This window comes from Pavona decussata, unplaced genomic scaffold, assembly GCF_977016875.1.
Source record: "Pavona decussata unplaced genomic scaffold, jaPavDecu1.1 SCAFFOLD_26, whole genome shotgun sequence".
Taxonomy (NCBI): domain Eukaryota; kingdom Metazoa; phylum Cnidaria; class Anthozoa; order Scleractinia; family Agariciidae; genus Pavona; species Pavona decussata.
The window spans coordinates 888,166-910,272 of record NW_028145449.1 but is presented as its reverse complement, the minus strand read 5'-3'; the positions used below and the strand labels follow the sequence as shown (position 1 = coordinate 910,272).

General features: G+C 36.7%; 3 protein-coding genes across 3 annotated transcripts; all 3 read left to right on the top strand.

Moving 5' to 3' along the window:
• Positions 1 to 1,958: 1,958 nt before the first annotated feature.
• On the top strand, positions 1,959 to 2,894 carry LOC146485403 (adenosine receptor A2a-like). Its single transcript, XM_085103232.1, has one exon. The coding sequence runs from the start codon at positions 1,959 to 1,961 to the stop codon at positions 2,892 to 2,894; it is 936 nt and encodes a 311-aa protein (XP_084959358.1).
• A 2,863-nt stretch (positions 2,895 to 5,757) lies between these two features.
• On the top strand, positions 5,758 to 6,687 carry LOC146485402 (trace amine-associated receptor 8b-like). Its single transcript, XM_085103231.1, has one exon. The coding sequence runs from the start codon at positions 5,758 to 5,760 to the stop codon at positions 6,685 to 6,687; it is 930 nt and encodes a 309-aa protein (XP_084959357.1).
• Positions 6,688 to 10,277: 3,590 nt separating this feature from the next.
• LOC146485401 (adenosine receptor A3-like) lies at positions 10,278 to 11,231 on the top strand. The gene has a single exon (XM_085103230.1). It carries the CDS (start codon positions 10,302 to 10,304, stop codon positions 11,229 to 11,231), a length of 930 nt encoding a protein of 309 aa, XP_084959356.1. The 5' UTR covers positions 10,278 to 10,301.
• Positions 11,232 to 22,107: the final 10,876 nt, after the last annotated feature.

Below are 22,107 nucleotides of genomic sequence, written 5' to 3'. Positions count from 1 at the left end.
TTGTTTTCAATAATTTCTTGGGATGAACATGAATTAAAGGAAGGCGACAATTAATTTCAGCTTCCGTGGGTGCAGAGCCTGCTTCAGTCAAAGAAGTATGATCATATTGTTTGTCACAGTAACATGATTTTGCTATGATTATATGAGTAGTATATGAAAACGTTGTTCCCTGAACTGCAAATTAAACTTCTCTTTTAGATATGAAGTGATAATTTGTTTGAGCCCACCATGCTGGTTTGTTATATTTGTTGTATATACTCTCCGTGCTGGGTATCAACTGTATATCAATATTTTCATGCATTAAGTTATCATATTATGGACTTAAGGACATGGATTGTCTGTTGGATTATAATCTTTGCAATTAGATAAAGTTGCAAAGAACTCATCCGAATGTTTCATAATTTTTTATTTCAGTTGTTTTCTGATAAAACCCATTACTTCAACTAAGGTTCATAACACGGATTCAACAAAATTTGACAAAGTTAATCGACTTTAGTCGTCAACTACGCCATAGTTTAAGCTTTTTTGCCGAGCTCTGCCATAACATGGCGACATCATACTCTTGCAGAAGACGTCGAAGGAATGTTCTAACTTTTTAACGCACGTGCGGAGCTTTTGTTTCACTTACGAAACATTTTGCTTTTTAACGTCCTCGTTATTGTCGCCGTCGTGTTTTCGTAAGGTCCCTAATATGTCTGTTGATGTACGGCAAATGTAAACAAATGAGCAAAAGAGAAGTCAGAGAGTGATATTACCGAAAATAAATTAAGATACAAAAAATGAACCGAATTTAACACAAACACAGACAAAAGAAATTAAAGAAAATGCATTTTGACTCAACCGGTATGAACAGGAACTTTCAGTTTTGTAATAAAATAAATTACAAAAAAACAAGGGTATACATATGTAAATAAAAAATATTATCACTGCACATTGGACGTTTCTGTTAAGCCTTCGTGGAGTTAAATATCATAACGATAGATGAAGCTCGCTCAGAACACTGTCCTATTTCGACCCTTAATACTCGCAATATTCAAAAACGTTTATCGGTCAGATGACATTTGTATAATGAGTTATTGAGTCGGCATTTGTCGCCATACTTAATTTAATGTCAGAGAATGGCAATTTTAAGACGCAAAGATCAAAAGCAGGGTGATTGTTTATGTGCCAGATTAATTGTGCTTTTCCGTTGTCAAGTTTATACTAGGATCGTTTACTGAATAAGGTCTGTTGTGTTGTTAGAGACCCAACTGACAGAAATGGCTTTGGCGCACCTACCACTCTAAGTTAATTTGATTATTAGTTAGTTGAATAAAACTCCCACTAGAGACTTTGAAACATGCTGATGTAACCAAAGACGTGGCTAAAGCATGACTCTAAAGTGAACATCATTAGAGAGGTTTGACATTAGTCTTCTATCTCGAATTCATACAAATTTTCGTTTCTCTTATTTCACGTTTTTGTAGTTCTGATTACCATACCATGATCACAAACTAAAGATGGCTTATTCCCTGAGAGCACAATGTTCATGCCGAGGAGTGACAGTAGACAAAACACGCGGTCAACTGCAAATTAAAATGTCCACATTATTTATGTAAAAGAGTTTATGTGGCTAAAAAACTCCCTCCTGTTGTGTCATCTTTTCGCATCTTTCTGTTTACTTAATTACCGTATACTGAAACATTTCTACTGTGAATAAATATTCTTGTGGCGATAGTACATTAAGGTTCCGTCTTTACGGACTTATAATAAATAGATTTTCTAATGAATTGAATTTTTGAAATTAATTCGTTTTCAATGAACTTCTCTAAATCTTTCAAACTTCTTGTTAACCCCCTTTCTGATAAAAACCAGATGCTAATAAAAAATTCATGAGATAAATTAAATTCTAATGCAAGTGGTCATTATAAATACTTTGAGCAGCGATACAAATTGAGCTCGTTTTGCGCGACAGTAACATGGCGTTAACAAACTTAACTGGGGATCCAAAGAAAACATACGAAGAGCTGTTTTGTTCAACAGAATTTACTAAAGGAATCCATAACCATTTGATAGTCCTTTTAACCCTAAATGGTTTTGTGGCCATTACCGCATTTCTGGGGAATACTCTGATCCTAGTTGCCCTTCACAAGGAGATTTCACTTCATGCACCGTCCAAACTTTTGTTCCGCAACTTAGCGACAACTGATCTTTGTGTTGGTATCATTGCAGAACCTCTTTCTGTTACTTATTTTGTATCCATCCTCAACGAACGACGTGGGTTTTGCCGCTACGCTTTTGCTATGACCGGTATCACGAGTCATATTTTGAGTGGTGTGTCTTTGTTTTCACTGACCGCCATAAGCGTGGACAGGCTTCTTGCCCTGTTATTAGGACTCAGATACAGACAAGTTGTAACTTTAAAGCGAATATATCGCATTGTAGTTGTGTCTTGGGTTGTCTCCACTGCCGGAGGGACAATGTTACTCTGGAATAAACGTATAACCTTGTGGTATGTCTGCGTTGTTGTAGCACTTTGTGTAGTCACGTTAACCTTCTGTTACACGAAAATTTTCCTTACTCTCCGTCATAACCAGATTCACGCACAAGGCAACGTTAATCAAGGACAACCAAGCCAAATAGTTCAATTGAACTTAGCGCGTTACAAAAGAACAGTGTCCAGCGCACTTTGGGTGCAGTTAGCGTTAGTTGTTTGTTATCTGCCAACGGCTGTCGTGCAGGGTTTGCGCATTCAGAGAGGAGTCTCGTCAGACATTTTCGTCGCTTTGCTTTATTCAGCAAATTTGACTCTCTTAAACTCGTCTTTGAACCCGATTCTTTACTATTGGAAGATCAGAGAAGTAAGACAAGCAGTAAAGGACACACTCAGAGGACTTTTTTTTTCATCCAGTTAATTCTTATAATATTGTCTGGAAGCATGGTTAAATAAAATGTTGAGGAACTATTCTTTTTCAATTGTACTTTGTGAGTTTTGATAATAATAGAATGCTTTCTTTGTAACGGAAGTAAGATAAAAAAATGTATTCGTGTAAAATCCTTATAACTTGTTGATTGGAAAAGAAACGTTATTTGTAGGTATTAACTATGTCATCTAGGAAAACGAGGTTTTTTTTACTAAGAAATTCAACAGAACATTGAAAAGGTTTAAAAAAGTCAACTAGAAGACAAAAAATTAAAGGTTGGCTATCAGTTAGCTCACAAAATTCGGGACAAAGAACGTTAGTACACCATTCCACAATGGAGTAATGCTAGCGTGTTTGTACTATATTCTTAATTAACTGGTTTTCAAAACTCCTAGTGGAAAATATGAAGGTGTTAATTAATTTGTCTTTGCCGCAATAAGCATATCTCACAGTTGACAGTTGACATTCAGGGGGCATAGTTAGTTATTTCTGTTTGATGATGTTGTTCTATAATTCGTGTTCAATCTCTTGGTTGGACACTGGCATACGACAAATGCAAACAAAGCGGGGGGAAAACTAATACAATATACAACTACTTAAGAGTCAGTTTTCAGGAAAAAAAAGGAACGCGGATCAATGCAATCTAAGATCCAGGTCTCGTTTAACTACATATAGTCCTCTTCTAGGTCTCCTATTGTCAGTTTAAGTAGCCCGCCTAGAATAGCTCTGCTAACTGCGGGCGACAAAGGTTTTTTTTTTTCAGTTTTGTAAAAATAAAGTTAATGTTGAGAATGATGTATTATTCTAGAAAGTGACGCAGGCATACTCGGAAAAAAAGAAATCCGAGTGCTCCTATCAGGAGTCGAACCTAAGACCTTCCGATTACCGTATGCCTGCGTCACTTTCTAGAATAATACATCATTCTCATTCATTCACCAGGCTGGAAATATACCATCACATTTCTTTCAAAGTTAATGTTGTTTTTGTTATAGCCGAATGAGATGTATTGGCAAGGTAGCCTGGTTACCAGAGCCTTTTGACTGTCACGAAGAGAAAAAAAAGGACTGAGAACAAGAGTGAAAACATCTGTAATAGGGACAAACTTATGAGGCGCTTAAGAGCATGCACAGACCTGAAAAACTTGTGTTACTTGTCAAATTATATAATTTCGTAGCCTTTTGTAATTAGTTGGCGTCACCAGACTCCAATTAAAAATATGAAATATATAATGACTTGAGTCTTCAAAAGTTGTTTTCAATAATTTCTTGGGATGAGTATGAATTAAAGGAAGATGACAATTAATTTCAGCTTGCGTAGGTCAACAACTTGCTTCATTATGATCAAAGAAATATGAACATAATTTTTATGACAGTAACACGATTTTGCAAGGTTTATAAGACTAGAACATGAAACTGTTGTTCTCTGAACTGCTAATTGATCTTTCGTTTTAGTTATGAAGTGATAATTTTTTTAAGCCCACCATGCTGGTTTGTTATATTTTGTGACCAGCGTTCATCGACTCTCCGTGCTGCATATTAACTGTATATCAATATTTTTATACATAAAGTTATCATATTATGGACTTCAGGACATGGATTGTCTGCTGCATTGTAGTCTTTGGAAAGAAATAAAGTTGCAAAGAACTCATCCGAATGTTTCATAAATTTTGTCGGTTGTTTTCTGATAAAACCCATTGCTTCAACTTAAGTTCATAACACGGATTCAGAAAAATTTGACAAAGTTAATTGACTTTAGTCGTCGATAAACTACGCCATAGTTAAAGCTTTTTTGCCGAGCACTGCCGTAACATGGCGACAGCTTACTCTTGCAGAAGACGAAAAAGGAATGTTTTAACTTTTGAACGCACGTGCAGAGCTTATGTTTCGCTCATGAAACATTTTGCTTTATAACCTCCTCGTTATCGTCGCCGTCGTGTATTCGTCAGTTCCTTAATGTGTCTGTTGATAACAATGTCAGCAAAAGAGAAGTCAGAGTGACATTCCCGAATGTCCCGAATGAATTAAGATACAAAAAATGAGACCGAATTTAACACAAACACAACCCCCCAAAAAATTAAAGAAAAAGCAGCCTGACTCAACCTTTATTAACAAGAACTTTCAGTTTTATAATCTGGTAATAGGTCTGTTGTGTTGTTAGAGACCCAACTGACAGAAATGGCTTTGGCGCACCGACCACTCTAAGTTAATTTGATTAGGTAGTTGAATAAAACTCCCACTAAAGACTTTGAAACACGCTGACGTATTCAAAGGCATGCCTCAAGCATGACTCTAAAGTGAACATCATTAGAGAGGTTTGACATTAGTCTTCTATCTCAAATTCATACAAATTTTCATTTCTCTTATTTCATATTTTTGTAGTTCTGATAAACATATATTATGATCAAAAACTAAAGGTGGCTTAATTATTCCCTGAGAGCACAATTTTCATGGCGAGGAGCGACAGTAGACAAAACATTCGCTGAACTGCAAATTAAAACGCCCTCATTATTTATGTAAAAGTGTTTATGTGGCTAAAAAAAATCCCTCCTGTTGTGTCATCCTTTCCCGTCTTTCCCGTCATTTCTACTGTGAATAAATATTGATTTGCGATAGCACATTAAGGTTCTATAGTATACGGACTTATAATGAATAGATATTTCTAATAAATTGAAATTTTGAAAATTAATACATTTCAATGAAATTCCCCTGATCTTTCAAATTTCATCTTAACTCCCTTTCTGATAAAACCAGATGCTTATAAAAAATTCACAAGATAGATTAAATTTAAATGTAAGTAGTCATTATAAATACTTTGAGCAGCGATACAAATTGAGCTCGTTTTGCGCGACAGTAACATGGCGTTAACAAACTTAACTGGAGATCCAAAGCAAACGTCATCCGAAAACCTGGCTTGTTCAACAGAATTTACTGGAGAAGTCCATAACCATTTCATAGTCCTTTTAGTGCTAAATGGTTTTGTGACCATTACCGCATTTCTGGGGAATACTCTGATCCTAGTTGCCCTTCACAAGGAGTCCTCACTTCATCCGCCGTCCAAACTTTTGTTCCGCAACTTAGCGACAACTGATCTTTGTGTTGGTATCATTGCAGAACCTCTTTGTGTTATTTATCTTATATTGTCACTGAACGAGCCATGGAACATTTGCCCCTACGTATTTACTGTTTTCAGTATCACAAACCATATTTTGTGTGTTGTGTCTTTGTTTACACTGACCGCAATAAGCGTGGACAGACTTCTCGCCCTGTTATTAGGACTCAGGTACAGACAAGTTGTAACTTTAAAGCGAATATATTGCATTGTAGTTGTGTTTTGGGTTCTCTCCACTGCTGGAGCGACAATGATACTTTGGAAGGAACGTGCAATCTCGTGGTATGACTGCGTTGTTGTAACACTTTGTGTAGTCACGGCAATCTTCACTTACACGAAAATTTTCCGTACTCTCCGTCATAACCAGATTCACACACAAGGTAACGTTAATCAAGGTCAACCAAGCCAAACAGTTCAATTGAACATAGCGCGTTACAAAAGAACAGTGTCCAGCGCACTTTGGGTGCAGGTAGCGTTAGTTGTTTGTTATCTGCCATTTGCTATCGTGGAGGTTTTACGTCTGCAAAGAGGAGTCACGTCATACATTTTGGTCGCTTGGCTTTATTCAGGAACTTTGGTTTACCTTAACTCGTCATTGAACCCAATTCTTTACTGCTGGAAGATCAGAGAAGTGAGACAAGCAGTAAAGGACACACTCAGGGGACTTTTTTGTTGATCGTGTATATGTCTTAAGGTTTAATGCTTCTATTAAGGCATGGTAAAATTTAGAGCTAAAGTACCGCGCTTTTACAATCGGACTTTTGGAGTTTTGTATAATAGCAAAATGCTTTTTTTAAAAAAAAGACTGTAAGATAAACAATTGTATCCGTCTAAAATCGTTTTAACTCAGCGAGTGGAAGGCGAAAACTATCTCCAAGTATCAATTGTTTCATCCAAACAAACGAGCTACTTTGGCGAAGGAAGTCGACAGAAGGTTGAGAAGTGTCCAACTGAGCCAACCACAAGAAAAAAGCCAAGCAAGATTTGTTATCAGCTAGTTCCCAAAAATTCGAGATAGCAAAGTTAATGCGCCATTTTACAGTGCAGGGATGCAAGACAGAACTTAACTATGAATGAATTAAAATTGTGAGGTTTTCGTTTTTCCTTGGTCAAAGCAAATCCATCTCTTAATTATTAGAGGAAAAAAAGGCATTTCTATTTTAATTTTACGAATGTTAAACAAATGCTTAACAGTTAACAGCCATTGGCTAGCTGTTTGTGACATTGAACTAGTTATGAATAAAATAATTGAAAATTTTCCTTTCTTTAAATTTATTCAGTTCAGTCTGCATTCCATTCGATCTGCTGCAAATGTAAACGGAGCGAACGAAAAATGAGTAAAACCGGAAAAAGCCCAAATTGGAAAAGAGGAGAAGAAAAGGCACCATAATAAGGTCTTTATTGGGGCTTGCGTAAGCGTTACTTAGAAACCAAATTACTTCAACACGTGATCGAATTTCGTATGCCACAACTTTTCACGTGCTCGATCAGCAGTGGTAAAATTACAGTCGATCTTCATGCACCAATTTATGGGAATAATTCAAACTGGCTAAAATAAAGCAAGAAGAACTTTCCAGAGTTTTAATGAGAGATCTATAAATGTACAGGTAGATTCATATGAAGCCAATATCATCTTACAATCAAATAGGACCAATTTCCATGATAAAAAGGGAGATTTTTAGGCTGGAGTGATACGAAGACGTGGAAGTGTTTAGTTATTTATTCATTGGATGCATTAACGACTGTTGAAACACTTGCTTGAGAGCACGCGTTCAGCCAAATAATTGTGTTGGAAGTCATGTTGGTACCACATTTTATGTAATTAACTTGCTTTTCAAAACTCGCAGAGAAAAATATGAATGTTTTAATTACTTTGTCTTTGCCGCAATAAGCATATCTCACAGTCGACATTTGACATTCAGTGGGAGTGGTCATGCAGTTATTTCCGTGTGTTGATGTTTTTCTATAATTTGTTTTCTGTCTCTTGGTTGGACACTGACATACGACAAATGCAAACAAAGCCAGGAAAAAAAATAAAATTTAAGTGTCAGTTTTCAGGAAAAAAGAAACGTGGGCCAATGTAGGCTAAGAGCCATGTCTCGTTAAACTACATGATAGCTAATTAAAGGCAATGGTTATGAAACCTGACAAACGTCTTTGTTGTATGTTTTTGTTTGCCTTTTTGGCCTTGACCGTGCACAAACAACAATAGAACTTGGAATGTGTTGGAGCAACTGACCAATCGAAACGTTTTTGTTAAGATATTCAACTGTGGTGTGAACGTTAAAACAAAGGATTGTGCAAGGTCGCGGCCCTTCCAACATAAATTGCAGCACCATTGTTTTCATGGTGAAGTTTCCTAACCAGTCCCTCAAGTAACTATGACTACATATAGCCGAATGAACCGTAGCCTGATTACCAGTCTTTACACTGTCTCCAAGAGGAAAAAAGGACTGAGAACAAGATTGGTGACAGAGAGAAAACGGCTGTGATAGGGATAAACTTGTGACGCACCGAAGACAGTGCGCTCACCTGGAAACTTGTGTTGCTTGTCAAATTATAGTATCATGGCCTTTTGTAATTAGCTGGAAGCACAAAACTCCAATTAAAAATATGAAAGGAAGACGACGATTTTTTTCAGCTTGCGTGGGTCCATAACTTCCTTCAGTCAAAGAAGTATGATCTTAATGTTTGTCTCAGAAACACGAGTTTAAAATTATTATATACGTAGTATCTCAAGCAGTTTAAGGCCTGGGTCAAGGGATTTTAAGAGGAAAAATGGTTTATTCTAGATAACTTTAACAAATTCAATGGCACTGAACTGAAATTTGGAAGATAAAAAGATCTCATCATTCTGAAAATTTCTAAGCATAATAAGTAGTGCTATAGATCACGTGACATGTCACGTGATCATTTTTGTGAAAAAAGCAAAGATTTAACAGGTAGGCGACGGTTTTAAGAGATAACATCAAACAAAAACGCGTTTCTAATAAAGATTAAATATCTCCATCCCTTCACGTTTGGAATGATTGTCCATTGTTCTCCAGAAAAAAATTATCAGGGCAAAGGTCATTTTTTAGTCCACAATTTAACCTTTGATCGTTAATTTCTCCAATTTAAAAACTTAAGGACAGTCATTCCAAACGTAGAAAGTTAAATATTTAAAATCTGCTTCGGAAACACTAATTCAGTTATCTTTATAAAGAAAATTCGCCGCCATATCGCCGATTTACGAAATTCTCATTTTTTGGTCATGTGATGTGTCACGTGATCAAAATTATATGTTAAGGCAAAAGAAAACATCAAGTTTAATATTCAGGGAAAATTTCATGCTGTTCTAGGCAGACAAACCGAAGATATAGGGGATCATTCATAATTTCTGAACACCCTTCAAACCCAGGCCTTAAACTGCTTGAGTATATGAAATCATTCTTCCCGCAAAAAGAAAGCGAATTTAAAACAAACAGAGAAACAGAAAAACTATCCCTGTCTCTGTCTACCCTCTACCGTTTGCCGCCATACTTAATTAAACGTTAGAGAATGACAATTTTAAGACGTTGTTGTTCGATATTAAATTTATACTAAGGTCCTTTACTGAATGAGATCTCTGTTGTGTTCATTACTGACAGGAATTCCATTGGCGCACCGGCCACTACAAGTTAATTTGTATTCTTAAGTGGTTGAAAAAAACTCCCACTAAAGACTATGAAAAACATTGACTGACTCAATAAACTGTTCAAACAACAACATAGACTTTTAGCTTTTGTTTTATATCTGTACGAAATACAAATGTTCTATTTTCTTATTTTCTTATACTCCCATACCATGAACAAAAAAGAAAGAGAGTTTATTCCTTGGGAGCCCATTTTTCACTAAGTTGGCAAAGGTGCGACAGGAGACAAAACATTATTCGCTGATTTGTAAATTGGATCTTCCTCTTTAGTTATGTAACAGAGATAAAGAGGTTTGTATAACTCTCCTTTTCTCTCCTTTTCATCTTCTCGCATCTTCCTGTTAATTACCTTTTACAGAAAGATGTTTATAGCGGATGAATATGTTCTTGAGCGTTATGTGCATTAAGATTGAGTGGTGGAAGGACTTTTAGCAAATAGATTTTTCTAGTGGACTTTAAGTTTTTTAAAAGTTAATGCATTTTCAATGATAATATCCTGATCTTTCTATTTTCCACTTAGCTTCCTTTCTGATAAAACCAGATGCTTCTTAAAAACTTCATATAATGACTTACACAAAGCAACGATTCAAATTTAGCTCGTTTTGCACGGCAGCAACATGACGATCACAAACTTAACTGGAGATCCAAAGCAAACCTCATTCGAAGACCTGGCGTGTTCAACAGATTTTACCGGAGAAGTGCATAACCATTTGATAGTCCTTTTAGCGCTAAATGGTTTTGTGGCCATTACTGCATTTCTTGGGAATACTCTGATCCTAGTTGCTCTTCACAAGGAGACTTTACTTCATGCACCGTCCAAACTTTTGTTCTGCAACTTAGCAACAACTGATCTTTGTGTAGGTCTCATTGTAGAACCTCTTTTTGTTACTTATGTTACATTAACCCTGAAAGAACAATGGAATTTTTGCCCCTACGTATTTGCTGTTCTCAGTATCACAGGCCATATTTTGTGTGGTGTGTCTTTGTATACACTGAACGCAATAAGCGTGGACAGGCTTCTCGCCCTGTTATTAGGACTCAGGTACAGACAAGTTGTAACTTTAAAGCGAATATATCGAATTGTGGTTGTTTCTTGGGTTGTATCCACTGCCGGAGCGACAACGTTACTTTGGAATGAACGTATAACCTCCTGGTATGACTGCGTTGTTGCAGCTCTTTGTGTATTCACGTCAATCTTCTCTTACACGAAAATTTTCCTTACTCTCCGTCATAATCAGATTCACGCACAAGGTAACGTTAATCAAGGACAACCAAGCCAAACAGTTCAATTGAACTTAGCGCGTTACAAAAGAACAGTGTCCAGCGCACTTTGGGTGCAGTTAGCGTTAGTTGTTTGTTATCTGCCAACTGCTGTCGTGCAGGGTTTGCGCATTCAGAGAGGAGTCACGTCAGACATTATGGTCGCTAGGTTTTATTCAACAACACTGGTTTGCCTTAACTCGTCATTAAACCCAATTCTTTACTGTTGGAAGATCAGAGAAGTCAGACAAGCAGTAAAGGACACAATCAGAGGATTTTTTTGTTGATCGAGTTATTTCTTACCGTTTGGAAGCACGGTAAAATATAATGTTGAGTAACCATTCTTTTTCAATAGTACTTTGTGAGTTTTGTATAATAGTAGAATGCTGCCTTTGTAACGGAGTAGGATAAAACTGTATTTGTTTAAAATCCTTATAACTTATCGATTGGAAAGAAAAAGTTATTTTTAGGTATTAACTGTGTCATCTAGACAAAGGAGCTTTTTTCACTAAGGAATTCAACAGAGCGTTGAGAAGGCTTAAATTAAGTCAACTGGAAGATAAAAAAAATAAGATGGGCTAGTAGTTTCCTCACAAAATTCGGGACAAAGAACGTTAGTACACCATTCTACAATCGAGTAATGCCTGCAGAATTTAACTTAAGATCGTGAGGTTTTCTTTGTCGCTTTGACTTAAATATTAGATTAAAATAAAGGAGGCATTTTTATTTTAAATTTACGACTTCCGCGTTAAACAAAAGCAAAATTGTTGACAGTCCTGTGGCTAGTTGTTTCGGACATTAAAGCAATAATTAAAGACATAGTTTGATGATTTCTTTTTTCTTAAGATTTATTTTCAGTCGACGTCGCGTTTGACGTGCTTAAAATGCAAACGGAGCGAACGAAAAAATGGGTAAAACTGGAGAAAACCAAACCTGGAAAAGGAAATTGAAGAGAAAAAGGCCCATAACTAGGTCAGCACGTGATCATATCTCATATGCCGCCACTGTTCACGTGCTCGATCATCAACGGTCAAATTACAGTCGATCGTCGTCATACACGAATTTACGCGAAGAATTCAGATTAACAAAAAGGAATAAAGAAGAAATGTCCAGAGTTTCAAACACACTTTAAAAAATCTATATGTCCATTAGATTCACAGCAAGCAAATGTACAGTTTAGGATCAAATTTAGACCAATTTCCATGAAAAAAGGAGATTTTCAGGCTTAAATGATACGAAGATAACGAAGCGTTTAGTTATTAATTTCTTGCACGCGTTAAGAAATATTTGAATACTTGCTTGAGAGGACGGTTTTACTTAAATATGATTGTGTTCCTAGTCATGTTTATACTACAGTTTTAAGTAACTGGCTTTTCAAAACTGGCAGTTAAAAATATGAATGTGTTAATTAATTTGTCTTTGCCGCAATAAGCATATCTAACAGTTGACAGTTGACATTCAGGGGCGTGGTCAGTTATTTCCGTGTGATAATGTTTTTCTATAATTTGTTTTCAGTCTCTTCGTTGGACACTCACATACGACAAATGCAAACAAAGCGAGAAAAAAAAAACAAATAAAATAAATACTACTTAACAAATAAAAGCCTCGACTGTGCTCTGTTCTGTTGTAAAGCACTTAGGAAGCGGCAAGAGCACGAAAGAAGTGTAGGGGGAAACGCGAGACGAAGTCGAGTGTTTCTCCCTACTTCTTGGGTGCTCTAGCCGCTTCCTACGTGCTTTACAACAGAACAGAGCACAGTCGAGGCTTTTATTTGTTAAGTAGTATTTATTTTGTTTGTTTTCTTCCCCCCGCATTCACCCTCATTTTCAAAACAAACTTCATTTTCCGAATGAACAGATCTGGCGTCAGCGTGCATCTGTACTCTGATAAAGCACGCTAAAATAAGCCAATCACAATCCTTGTTAGGATGTTTCAAATGATTTGATTGGTTGAACAACAGGAAAGCTGTCAGACATGTCAAAACAAGGCATCAAAGTTTACAATCTTTGCTCAGTTCGAATGTAACGCCATCAGCGTCAGCGCTTCTTCAGTTTTCCCGTTTAAAATCAGGATGGAAAAGTAAAATGTTCATTGAAATCCGGTGGATTTGTGGCTCATGGAAATCTGGATGTCATGAACATGGCAATTCGAAGGCAAACTGCTTAAAGCTTGCTGCCGGTAATAAATCAACTGCTGCGCTGTGTTTTGTGAATGAACAACAGTGGAATTCACGGGAGCAAGAGGAGTGCTCGAACCGTTGACACCGTTAGGAAAACTGGGCTGCTGTGACTGCTGTGGCCTCCCACTCAATGCTCCAGAGAGAATATTTGAACAAGCTGTTAGCTGTCCACTCGAAGGGCGAGCGTTGTAATTTCTGAGGCTTGCTTTCACTGCGGTGAGCGGAGGTGGCCATGATCGATGCGGCGTGATAGAACTTGCACCGAAAATGTAAGGATCTTGTAAGCTTTTATATTTGTGTATTCGCTAGCTAATTAAATTTTCAGTTTTCTCAATTTTTTGTTTAATCTTTTTGTACGAGAATATAGCTAACGAGTGTTTACGGGATCTTTTAAAACTGTTTTTAAGCTTGTGACATTTTTTCATTTTTCGTTCTAAAACTTGACCTGTCCATTTTATGTTATCTTTGGTGTTTTTCATCTCTGCCTTCGATGTAATTTCGACAATTTCGGCGCTTGACATGTTTGCAAATCTCTGTTTATATTTCTACTTAGCTCTGTGTTTTAGTCGCTAACTTTTTCGAAAAACTTCACTTTCAATCACCGTATTACTTGTACTGTTTTTAAACCTTGTATGCGCACAGGATGGTCTAGGTCCATTGAAACTAAGAGCTCGCTTTCGTTTTCTAGGTATTAATAGACGTTTAGATTGAAAAATAATAATAAATAATAATAAATTAATTAATTAAATAAATAAATAAAACCGAGAGAGAAATCCAGGAATTGCACAAACGGGTTGATGGCGTGACAACGTTGCTCCGTGTATCTGTACTCTAATGAAGCACGCTGTTTCAACCAATCAGCGCGCTCGTTATATCGAAACATTATTGCTACCGCAGCGGGGGAGCCTGAAGCGACCGAGAAAAGCAGCAACTCTAATTGGCACAGAAATATACTTACGGGGCCTTTCGAGAGCTTTCTTACAAAATGCAAAGGATTGCGGTCGCGCAAAGATCAAAGGAACAAGACATTGTGGTTAATTTTGTGGGCACCACAATGCAACGCGCTGCTTTGCTTTTTTCAGTTCCGGACAGAGGAAGGGAGAGCAATCAAGGTGAGTACTTTTGTCGTTTTGAATGCCCGTGATTTTACGGAATGTTGCTACTTCGTTTATATTTTCTAAACTGCATCTCTTTCAATTTCAGAACGCAATATATTTGCAATTTTAGCGTCAGGTATATCCTCGAGGTAAAAGTAAAGGCAAATATAAATTCTTGAAAGTTGTGTTGTTGATTACGTAAGCTTATCTGCGTTGATTATTTCCAACTTTGTTCATTTTTAAATACAAAACGTAGGCACTCAAGCTACGCACTTACACTATAATTTGAACACTACCTCATGCAAAAAGCAAATAATACAAGGACTGTATTTGTAAAAGAATTATATCCCGTTTACATATATCAAGTAAATCCGTTCTTGTTTACTTTCTTTTCGGTTGTGCAACATATCTTTGGCTAGTTTATTTTGGTTAGCGTTTAGTCCGGCAGATACCATTAATATTCGTCTGATATTTTCTTAAGTCGGCGTTTGCCGCCATATTTAATTGAATTTTAGAGAATGACAATTTTAAAACGGAAAGACTATGAACGGGTGATGTTTCATGTGCCAGGACAATTGTGCTTTTCTGTTGTCAAGTTTATACTGGGATCGTTTACTGAATAAGCTCTGTTACGTCCTTTTGCAAGTAGCTGACGAAAAGGGCTTTGGTGCACAGAGTTACTTTGCATTATTAGGTGGTTGCCGGATTAAAACTCCCATTAAAGAGTATAAAGAACGCGTACGTTGACGTAAACATAGGAAATAAGCGAAACACGACTCTTTAAACTGTTCATCAGCAAAGAGGTTTGGCTTGTGTCTTCTATCTCGAATGCATGCAAATTTTCTTTTTACTTTCTTTTTCTTCTATTCCCTGTTTTTGAAGTTCTGATAACCATACCATAAACAGAAGAGAAAGGAAGAGTCTATTTCTTGGGAGCACAATTTTCAATAAGTTTGCACAGGTGCGACAGAAGTCAAAACATTACTCGCTGATTTGTAAATTGGATCTTCCTCTTTAATTATGTAACAGAGATAAAGAGGCTTAAACAACTCTCCTGTTCTGTCATCTTCTCGCATCTTCCAATTAATTACCTTTTACAGAAAGATGTTTATAGTGGATGAGTATTCCTGAGCGTTAGGTGCGTTAAGATTTAGTGATGGAAGGACTTTTAGCAAATAGATTTTTCTAGTGGATTGTAAGTCTTTTAAAAGTTAATGCATTTTCAATGATAATATCCTTATCTTTCTATTTTCCATTTAGCTTCCTTTCTGATAAAACCAGATGCTTCTTAAAAACTTCATATAAAGACTTACACAAAGCAACGATTCAAATTTAGTTCGTTTTGCACGGCAGCAACATGACGATCACAAACTTAACTGGAGATCCAAAGCAAACCTCATTCGAAGACCTGGCGTGTTCAACAGAATTTACTGGGGAAGTCCATAACCATTTGATAGTCCTTTTAGCCCTTAACGGTTTGGTGGCCATTACCGCATTTCTGGGAAATACTCTGATCCTAGTTGCTCTTCACAAGGAGACTTCACTTCATGCGCCGTCCAAACTTTTGTTTCGCAACTTAGCAACAACTGATCTTTGTGTTGGTCTCATTGCAGAACCTCTCTTTATTATTTCTCTTATATCTTCACTGAAAGAACGATGGAATTTTTGCCGCTACGTATTTGCTGTTTTCAATATCACAGGCCATATTTTGTCTGCAGTATCTTTGTTTACACTGACTGCAATAAGCGTGGACAGGCTTCTCGCCCTGTTATTAGGGCTCAGATACAGACAAGTTGTAACTTTAAAGCGACTCTATCTCATTTTAGTTGTTTCTTGGGTTCTCTCCACTGCCGGAGCGACAATGATACTTTGGAATGAACGTATAAACACGTTGTGTAAATGCATTGTTGTAGCACTTTGTGTAGTCACGTCCAGCTTCTCTTACACGAAAATTTTCCTTACTCTCCGTCATAACCAGATTAAAGCACAAGGTAACGTTGGTCAAGGACGACCAAGCCAAACGGTTCAATTTAACATAGCGCGTTACAAAAAAAAAGTGTCCAGCGCACTTTGGGTGCAGTTAGCGTTAGTTGTTTGTTATCTACCATATGCTATCGTGGAGGGCTTGTTCTTTCAGAGAGGAGTGATGTTAGATATTAATATTTACGTCGCTAGTTTTTATTCAGGAACTTTAGTTTTCCTAAACTCGTCAGTGAACCCGATTCTTTACTGTTGGAAGATCAGAGAAGTGAGACAAGCAGTAAAGGACACAATCAGGGGACTTTTTTGTTGATCGAGTTAATTCTTACAATAATGTATTACTGTTTAATTCTTTTATTGAAGCATGGTAACATATGAAGCTGGAGTACCGCGCTTTTTCAAATGTACTTTGTGAGTTTTGTCTTTTTTTTAACGGATGTAAGATAAAAAACTTTATTCGTGAAAAATCGTTTTAACTCAGCGAGTAGAAGGGGAAAACTATCTACAAGTATCAACTGTATCATCCAAACAGACGAGCTACTTTGACGATGGATGGGTATCAGCTAGTTCCAAAAATTCGAGACAGCAAAGTTAGTGCACCATTCTACAGTCCAGGGATGAAGACAGAATTTAACTTTTAATGAATTAAAACTGTGAGGTTTCCTTTTTTTCTTTGTCAAAGCAAAGCCGTCTCTTAATTATTAGAGGAAAAAAGGCATTTCTTTTTTAATTTTACGACTGTTAAACAAAAGCTTAACAGTTAACAGTCATTGGCTATAGCTAGTTGTTTGTGACATTAAACTAGTTTTGAATAAAATTGCTTGATGATATCTTTTCTTTAAATTTATTCAGTTCAGTCTACATTTCGTTTGATCTGCTGCAAGTGCAAACGAAGGAAAAAGCGAAGGAAGAGAGCAAAGGAAAAATAAGTAAAACAGGAGAAAACCAAAACTGCAAAAAGAATTGAAAAGAAAAAGCACAATAACCAGGTCTTGTTTGGGGCATACAAAAGCGTTACTTAGCAACTAAATTACTTCAACACGTGATCATATTTCGTATACCACAACTGTTCGCGTGTTTGATCAGCAGCGGTAAAATTTCAGTCGATCTTCATGCACCAATGTATGCAAAAAATTCAAACTGGTAAAAATTAATCAAAACAACTTTCCAGAGTTTTAATTAAACTTTGAAAGATCAATCAATTTACAGGTAGAGCTACTTGTGTTGCTTCTCAAATTACATAAATTCGTAGCGTTTTGTAATTAGCTGGCGGCTTATAACTCCAAACAAAAATATGAAATATATGTCTGTAATATTTTTTAGCTTAGGAGGCAAAATTGTAAATTAGTTTCTTTTTGTTCTTGTTTTCGATAAGATTATAAAAAAAAAAAACTCATAATAACACTTGTACAGAATTAATAAAGCTACTGTACTGTACTGTGCAGTTCTTCGATGTCATTGTAGCAATTGGTAGGACGGCAGAAGATCTTAACAAAGCTATATAAACACAGGACGAAAATCAAGTTTCTGTATTTCTTAAACCTGACGGATACATAAAAATGCTCATTTATGTCACGTTTCCGTTTTGCGGAAACGCACAGAACAAATTCATTTGGTATGTGTCACGTTTCCGTTGCATTTATGTTGTTAGATTTCCGTTGTTGTCTGTTTCCGTTACGTTTCTGTCAACAGATTTACGGAAAACCTGACGTTGCTAAAGGTTGACATGCTGATGCGTGTTTCAATGTCATTTCAACCGTAGAGTTGCAGTCGTTTTGTAGGTTGCTGACCATGTAAACGTAACATCAATACATGCTTTTATCGTTATTTAATCTGGTTGTGTCATCTGGTTGGCGACGGAAACATGAATAAACGAAATTTATTTCATATATACTGAGATTTTCGCAGCAAATTTTGCTGTGTGAAAAAGCGTTTCGGATTTTACTTCGACCAATCAGAGAGGAGAAACGAGTTTCTCACACGTGAAAAAAACGTTTCGTCCAATCACAAACCACGGTTTAAGCGAATTGTGTTTTCGCGGGCTTTTTCGCGGTCATCGCGGGTGGCTTTGTCGAGCAGCTTTGACAAGATAATATTTACGGTGTACTCGAGTTGTTCGTAATTCAAACTTATCAAGAGCTAGGAGGTATTTTTGAGGATGGCTGAACAATCAAGAAGATTTGTGTCTTTAGACAAACCTATAGACAAGTTTATCGAAGACCAAAAAAAAAAGAACACTCTTTCAAAGACACCAAGAGATGTAAGTTTGCTGACTGAGTTTCTCAACCCCAAAAATGAAAGCAGAAGAATCGAGGAAATCCCGCTAAAAGAGCTTAATGAACAGGTTTGGTAAACATGTACACATAGCTCTCAAGTGTTTTATTGTTATAATGAAAGTACACAAACGCATGGCGCTAAACAGGTTTGGCAAAACATTACTCGCTGATTTCTAAATTGGATCTTCTTTTTAGTTATGTAACAGAGATAAAGAGGCTTAAACAACTCTCCTGTTCTGTCATCTTCTCGCATCTTCCTATTAATTACCTTTTAGAGAAAGATGTCTACAGCGGGTGAATATTCTTGAGCGTTAGGTGCATTAAGTTTGAGTGGTGTAAGGACTTTTAGCAAGAAGATTTTTCTAGTGGATTGTAGTTTTTCTAAAAGTTGATGCATTTTCAATTGTAATATCCTTATCTTTTCATTTTCTACTTAGCTTCCTTACTGATGAAACCAGATGATTCTTGAAAAATTCATAAGATAGATAAAAGTTTAATGCAAGTGGTCGTTATAAAGACGTACACAAAGCAACGATTCAAATTTAGTTCGTTTTGTATGGAAGCACCATGGCGCTCATAAACTTAACTGGAAATACAAAGCAAATGTTATTCAAAAAGCTGACGTGTACTACAGAATTTACTACAGAAATCCAGAACTATTTGATAGTTCTTTTTGTCCTGAACGGTTTTGTGGCCATTACTGCATTTCTGGGGAATACTCTGATCCTAGTTGCCCTTCACAAGGAGACTTCGCTTCATCCGCCGTCAAAACTTTTGTTCTGCAACTTAGCCACAACTGATCTTTGTGTTGGTCTCATTGCAGAACCTCTTTTTTTTACTTATCTTATATCTTCCCAGAACGAACCTTGGAATATTTGCCCCCACGTAATTGCTGTGTCCAATATCACAGGTTATATTTTGTGTGGTGTGTCTTTGTATACACTGACCGCAATAAGCGTGGACAGGCTTCTCGCCCTGTTATTAGGACTCAGGTACAGACAAGTTGTAACTTTAAAGCGAATATATCGCATTGTAGTTGTTTCTTGGGTTGTATCCACTGCCGGAGCAACAAGGTTATTTTGGAATGAACGTATAGCCTCGTGGTATGGCTGCATTGCTGCAGCACTTTGTGTATCACGTCAATCTTCTCTTACACGAAAATTTTCTTTACTCTCCGTCAACCAGATTCAAGCACAAGGTAACGTTAATCAAGGTCAACCAAACCAAACAGTTCAATTGAACATAGCGCGTTACAAAAAAACAGTGTCCAGCGCACTTTGGGTGCAGTTAGCGTTAATTGTTTGTTATCTGCCATTTGCTATCGAGGAGGTTTTGCGCCTTCAGAGAGGAGTTACGCCAGCCATTATGGTCACTAAGTTTTATTCAGTAACTTTGGTTGCCATAAACTCGTCATTGAATCCGATTCTTTACTGTTGGAAGATCAGAGAAGTGAGACAAGCAGTAAAGGACACACTCAGTGGACTTTTGTGTTGATTGAGTCAATTCTTACAATAATGTCTTACTGTTTAATGCTTTTATTGAAGCATGGTAAAATATAAAGCTTAAGTTCCGCGCTTTTTTAGTTCTACTCTGTGAATTTTTGTATAATAGTAAAACGCTGTTTTAAATAGACGGTAAAATAAACAATTGTGTTCGTCTAAAATCGATATAACTCAACGTGTGGAAGAAATTAAAACTATCTACAAGTATCAATTGCATTGGTCATCCAAACAAACGAGCTGCTTTGGAGAAGGAAGTCGACAGAAGGTTGAGAAGAGTTCAACTAAGCCAACCACAAGAAAAAATCCAAGCAAGATTGGCTATGAGCTAGTTCCCAAAATTCGAGACAGCAAAGTTAGTACACCATTCTACAGTCCAGGGATATAGACAGAACTTAACTATGAATGAATTAAAATTGTGAGGTTTTCGTTTTTGCTTTGTCAAAGCAAATCCATCTCTTAATTATTAGAAGAAAAAAAGGCATTTTTATTTTAATTTTACGACTGTTAAACAAAAGCTTAACAGTTAGCAGACATTGGCTTGTTGTTTGTGACATTAAACTGTTATGAATAAAATTGCTTGATGATTTCTTTTCTTTAAATTTGTTCAGTTCAGTCCACATTCCGTTTGATCTCCTTGAAATGCAAACGAAGCGAATGAAAAATGAATAAAACCGGAGAAAACCAAAACTGGAAAAGGAAATAGAAAAGAAAAAGCCTCATAATCAGGTCTTGTTTGAGGTATGCGCGCGTAAGTGTTAGTTAGCAGCCAAATTTCTTCAACACTCGATTATATTTCGTTTGCCACCACTGATCACGTGATCGATCACTGGCGCAAAATTACAGTCGATCTTCATGGACTTATTTATGCGAATAATTCAAGGTGGCAAAAATAAATCAACAAGAACTTTCGAGAATTTTGAAGCGAATGTCAGCTTAGGGTCAAATAGGACTAATTTCCATGATAAAAAGGGAGATTTTGAGGCTTGAATGATACGAAGACGCCGAAGCGATTAGTTATTTGCTTATTGCTTGCATTGACGACTGTTAAAACACTTGCTAGACAGCACACGCTCCCCCGAATAATTGTGTTGCTAGTCACGTTGAGTACCACAATCTTTTTTTTTTTTTCTCGTTAACTGGCTTTTCAAAACTCCAGTGAAAAATATGAATGTTTTCAGTTAATTTATCTTTGCCGCAATAAGCATATCTCACAGTTGACATTCAGGGGGCGTGCTTAGTTATTTCTGTTTGTTGATGTCTTTCTTTAATTTGTTTTCAGTCTCTTGTTTGGACACTGACATACCACAAATGCAAACAAAGAGATTTAAAAAAAACAAATAAATAAAATACACACAAGTATTCAATTTTCAGGAAGAAATAAACGTGGACCAATACAGGCTAAGACCAATGTCTCGTTAAAATACATATAGCCGAATGAAACGTAGCCTGGTTACCAGTCTTTGCACTGTCTCGAAGAGGAAAAAAGGACTGAGAACACGATTGGTGATATAAAGAAAACACGTGTAATAGGGATTAACTTGTGACGCACTTAAGAGCATGCACTCGATTGGAAACTTGTGTTGCTTGTCAAATTATAGCATCATGGCCTGTTGTAATTAGCTGGTGGCACAAACCTCCAATTAAAAATATGAAATATATAATAACTTGTGTCTTTAAATTGTTTTTCAATAATTTTTGGGATGGAAATGAATTAAAGGAAGACGAGAAATAATTTCAGGGTGCGTGGCTCCACAACTTGCTTCAATCAAAGAAGCGTGATCATAATGTTTGTCACAGTCGGCATGATTCTAGAAGGATTATATACGTAGTACATTAAATTGCTGATCAGGCAAAAACAGAGCGAATTTAAAACAGCAAAAAAAGAAAAACAAAAATAGCCGCCTGACTCTGCCTACCCTCTACCGTTTGCCGCCATATTTTAATCAGATGTTAGATGACAATGACAATGATAAGTTTATGGCGTTGTTGTTCGATGTTAAGTTTGTACTAAGGTCCTCTACTGGGCGAAATATCTGTTGCTTTGGTGCACCGGCCACTACAAGTTAATTTGCATTCTTAATTAGTTGAATACAACTCCCACTAAAGACTATGAAAAACGTTGACTGACT

Bases quoted from the DNA above. Each gene is read 5' to 3' on its own strand.
- LOC146485403 (XM_085103232.1), top strand. From the start codon at position 1,959: ATGGCGTTAACAAACTTAACTGGGGATCCAAAGAAAACATACGAAGAG.
- LOC146485402 (XM_085103231.1), top strand. From the start codon at position 5,758: ATGGCGTTAACAAACTTAACTGGAGATCCAAAGCAAACGTCATCCGAA.
- LOC146485401 (XM_085103230.1), top strand. From the start codon at position 10,302: ATGACGATCACAAACTTAACTGGAGATCCAAAGCAAACCTCATTCGAA.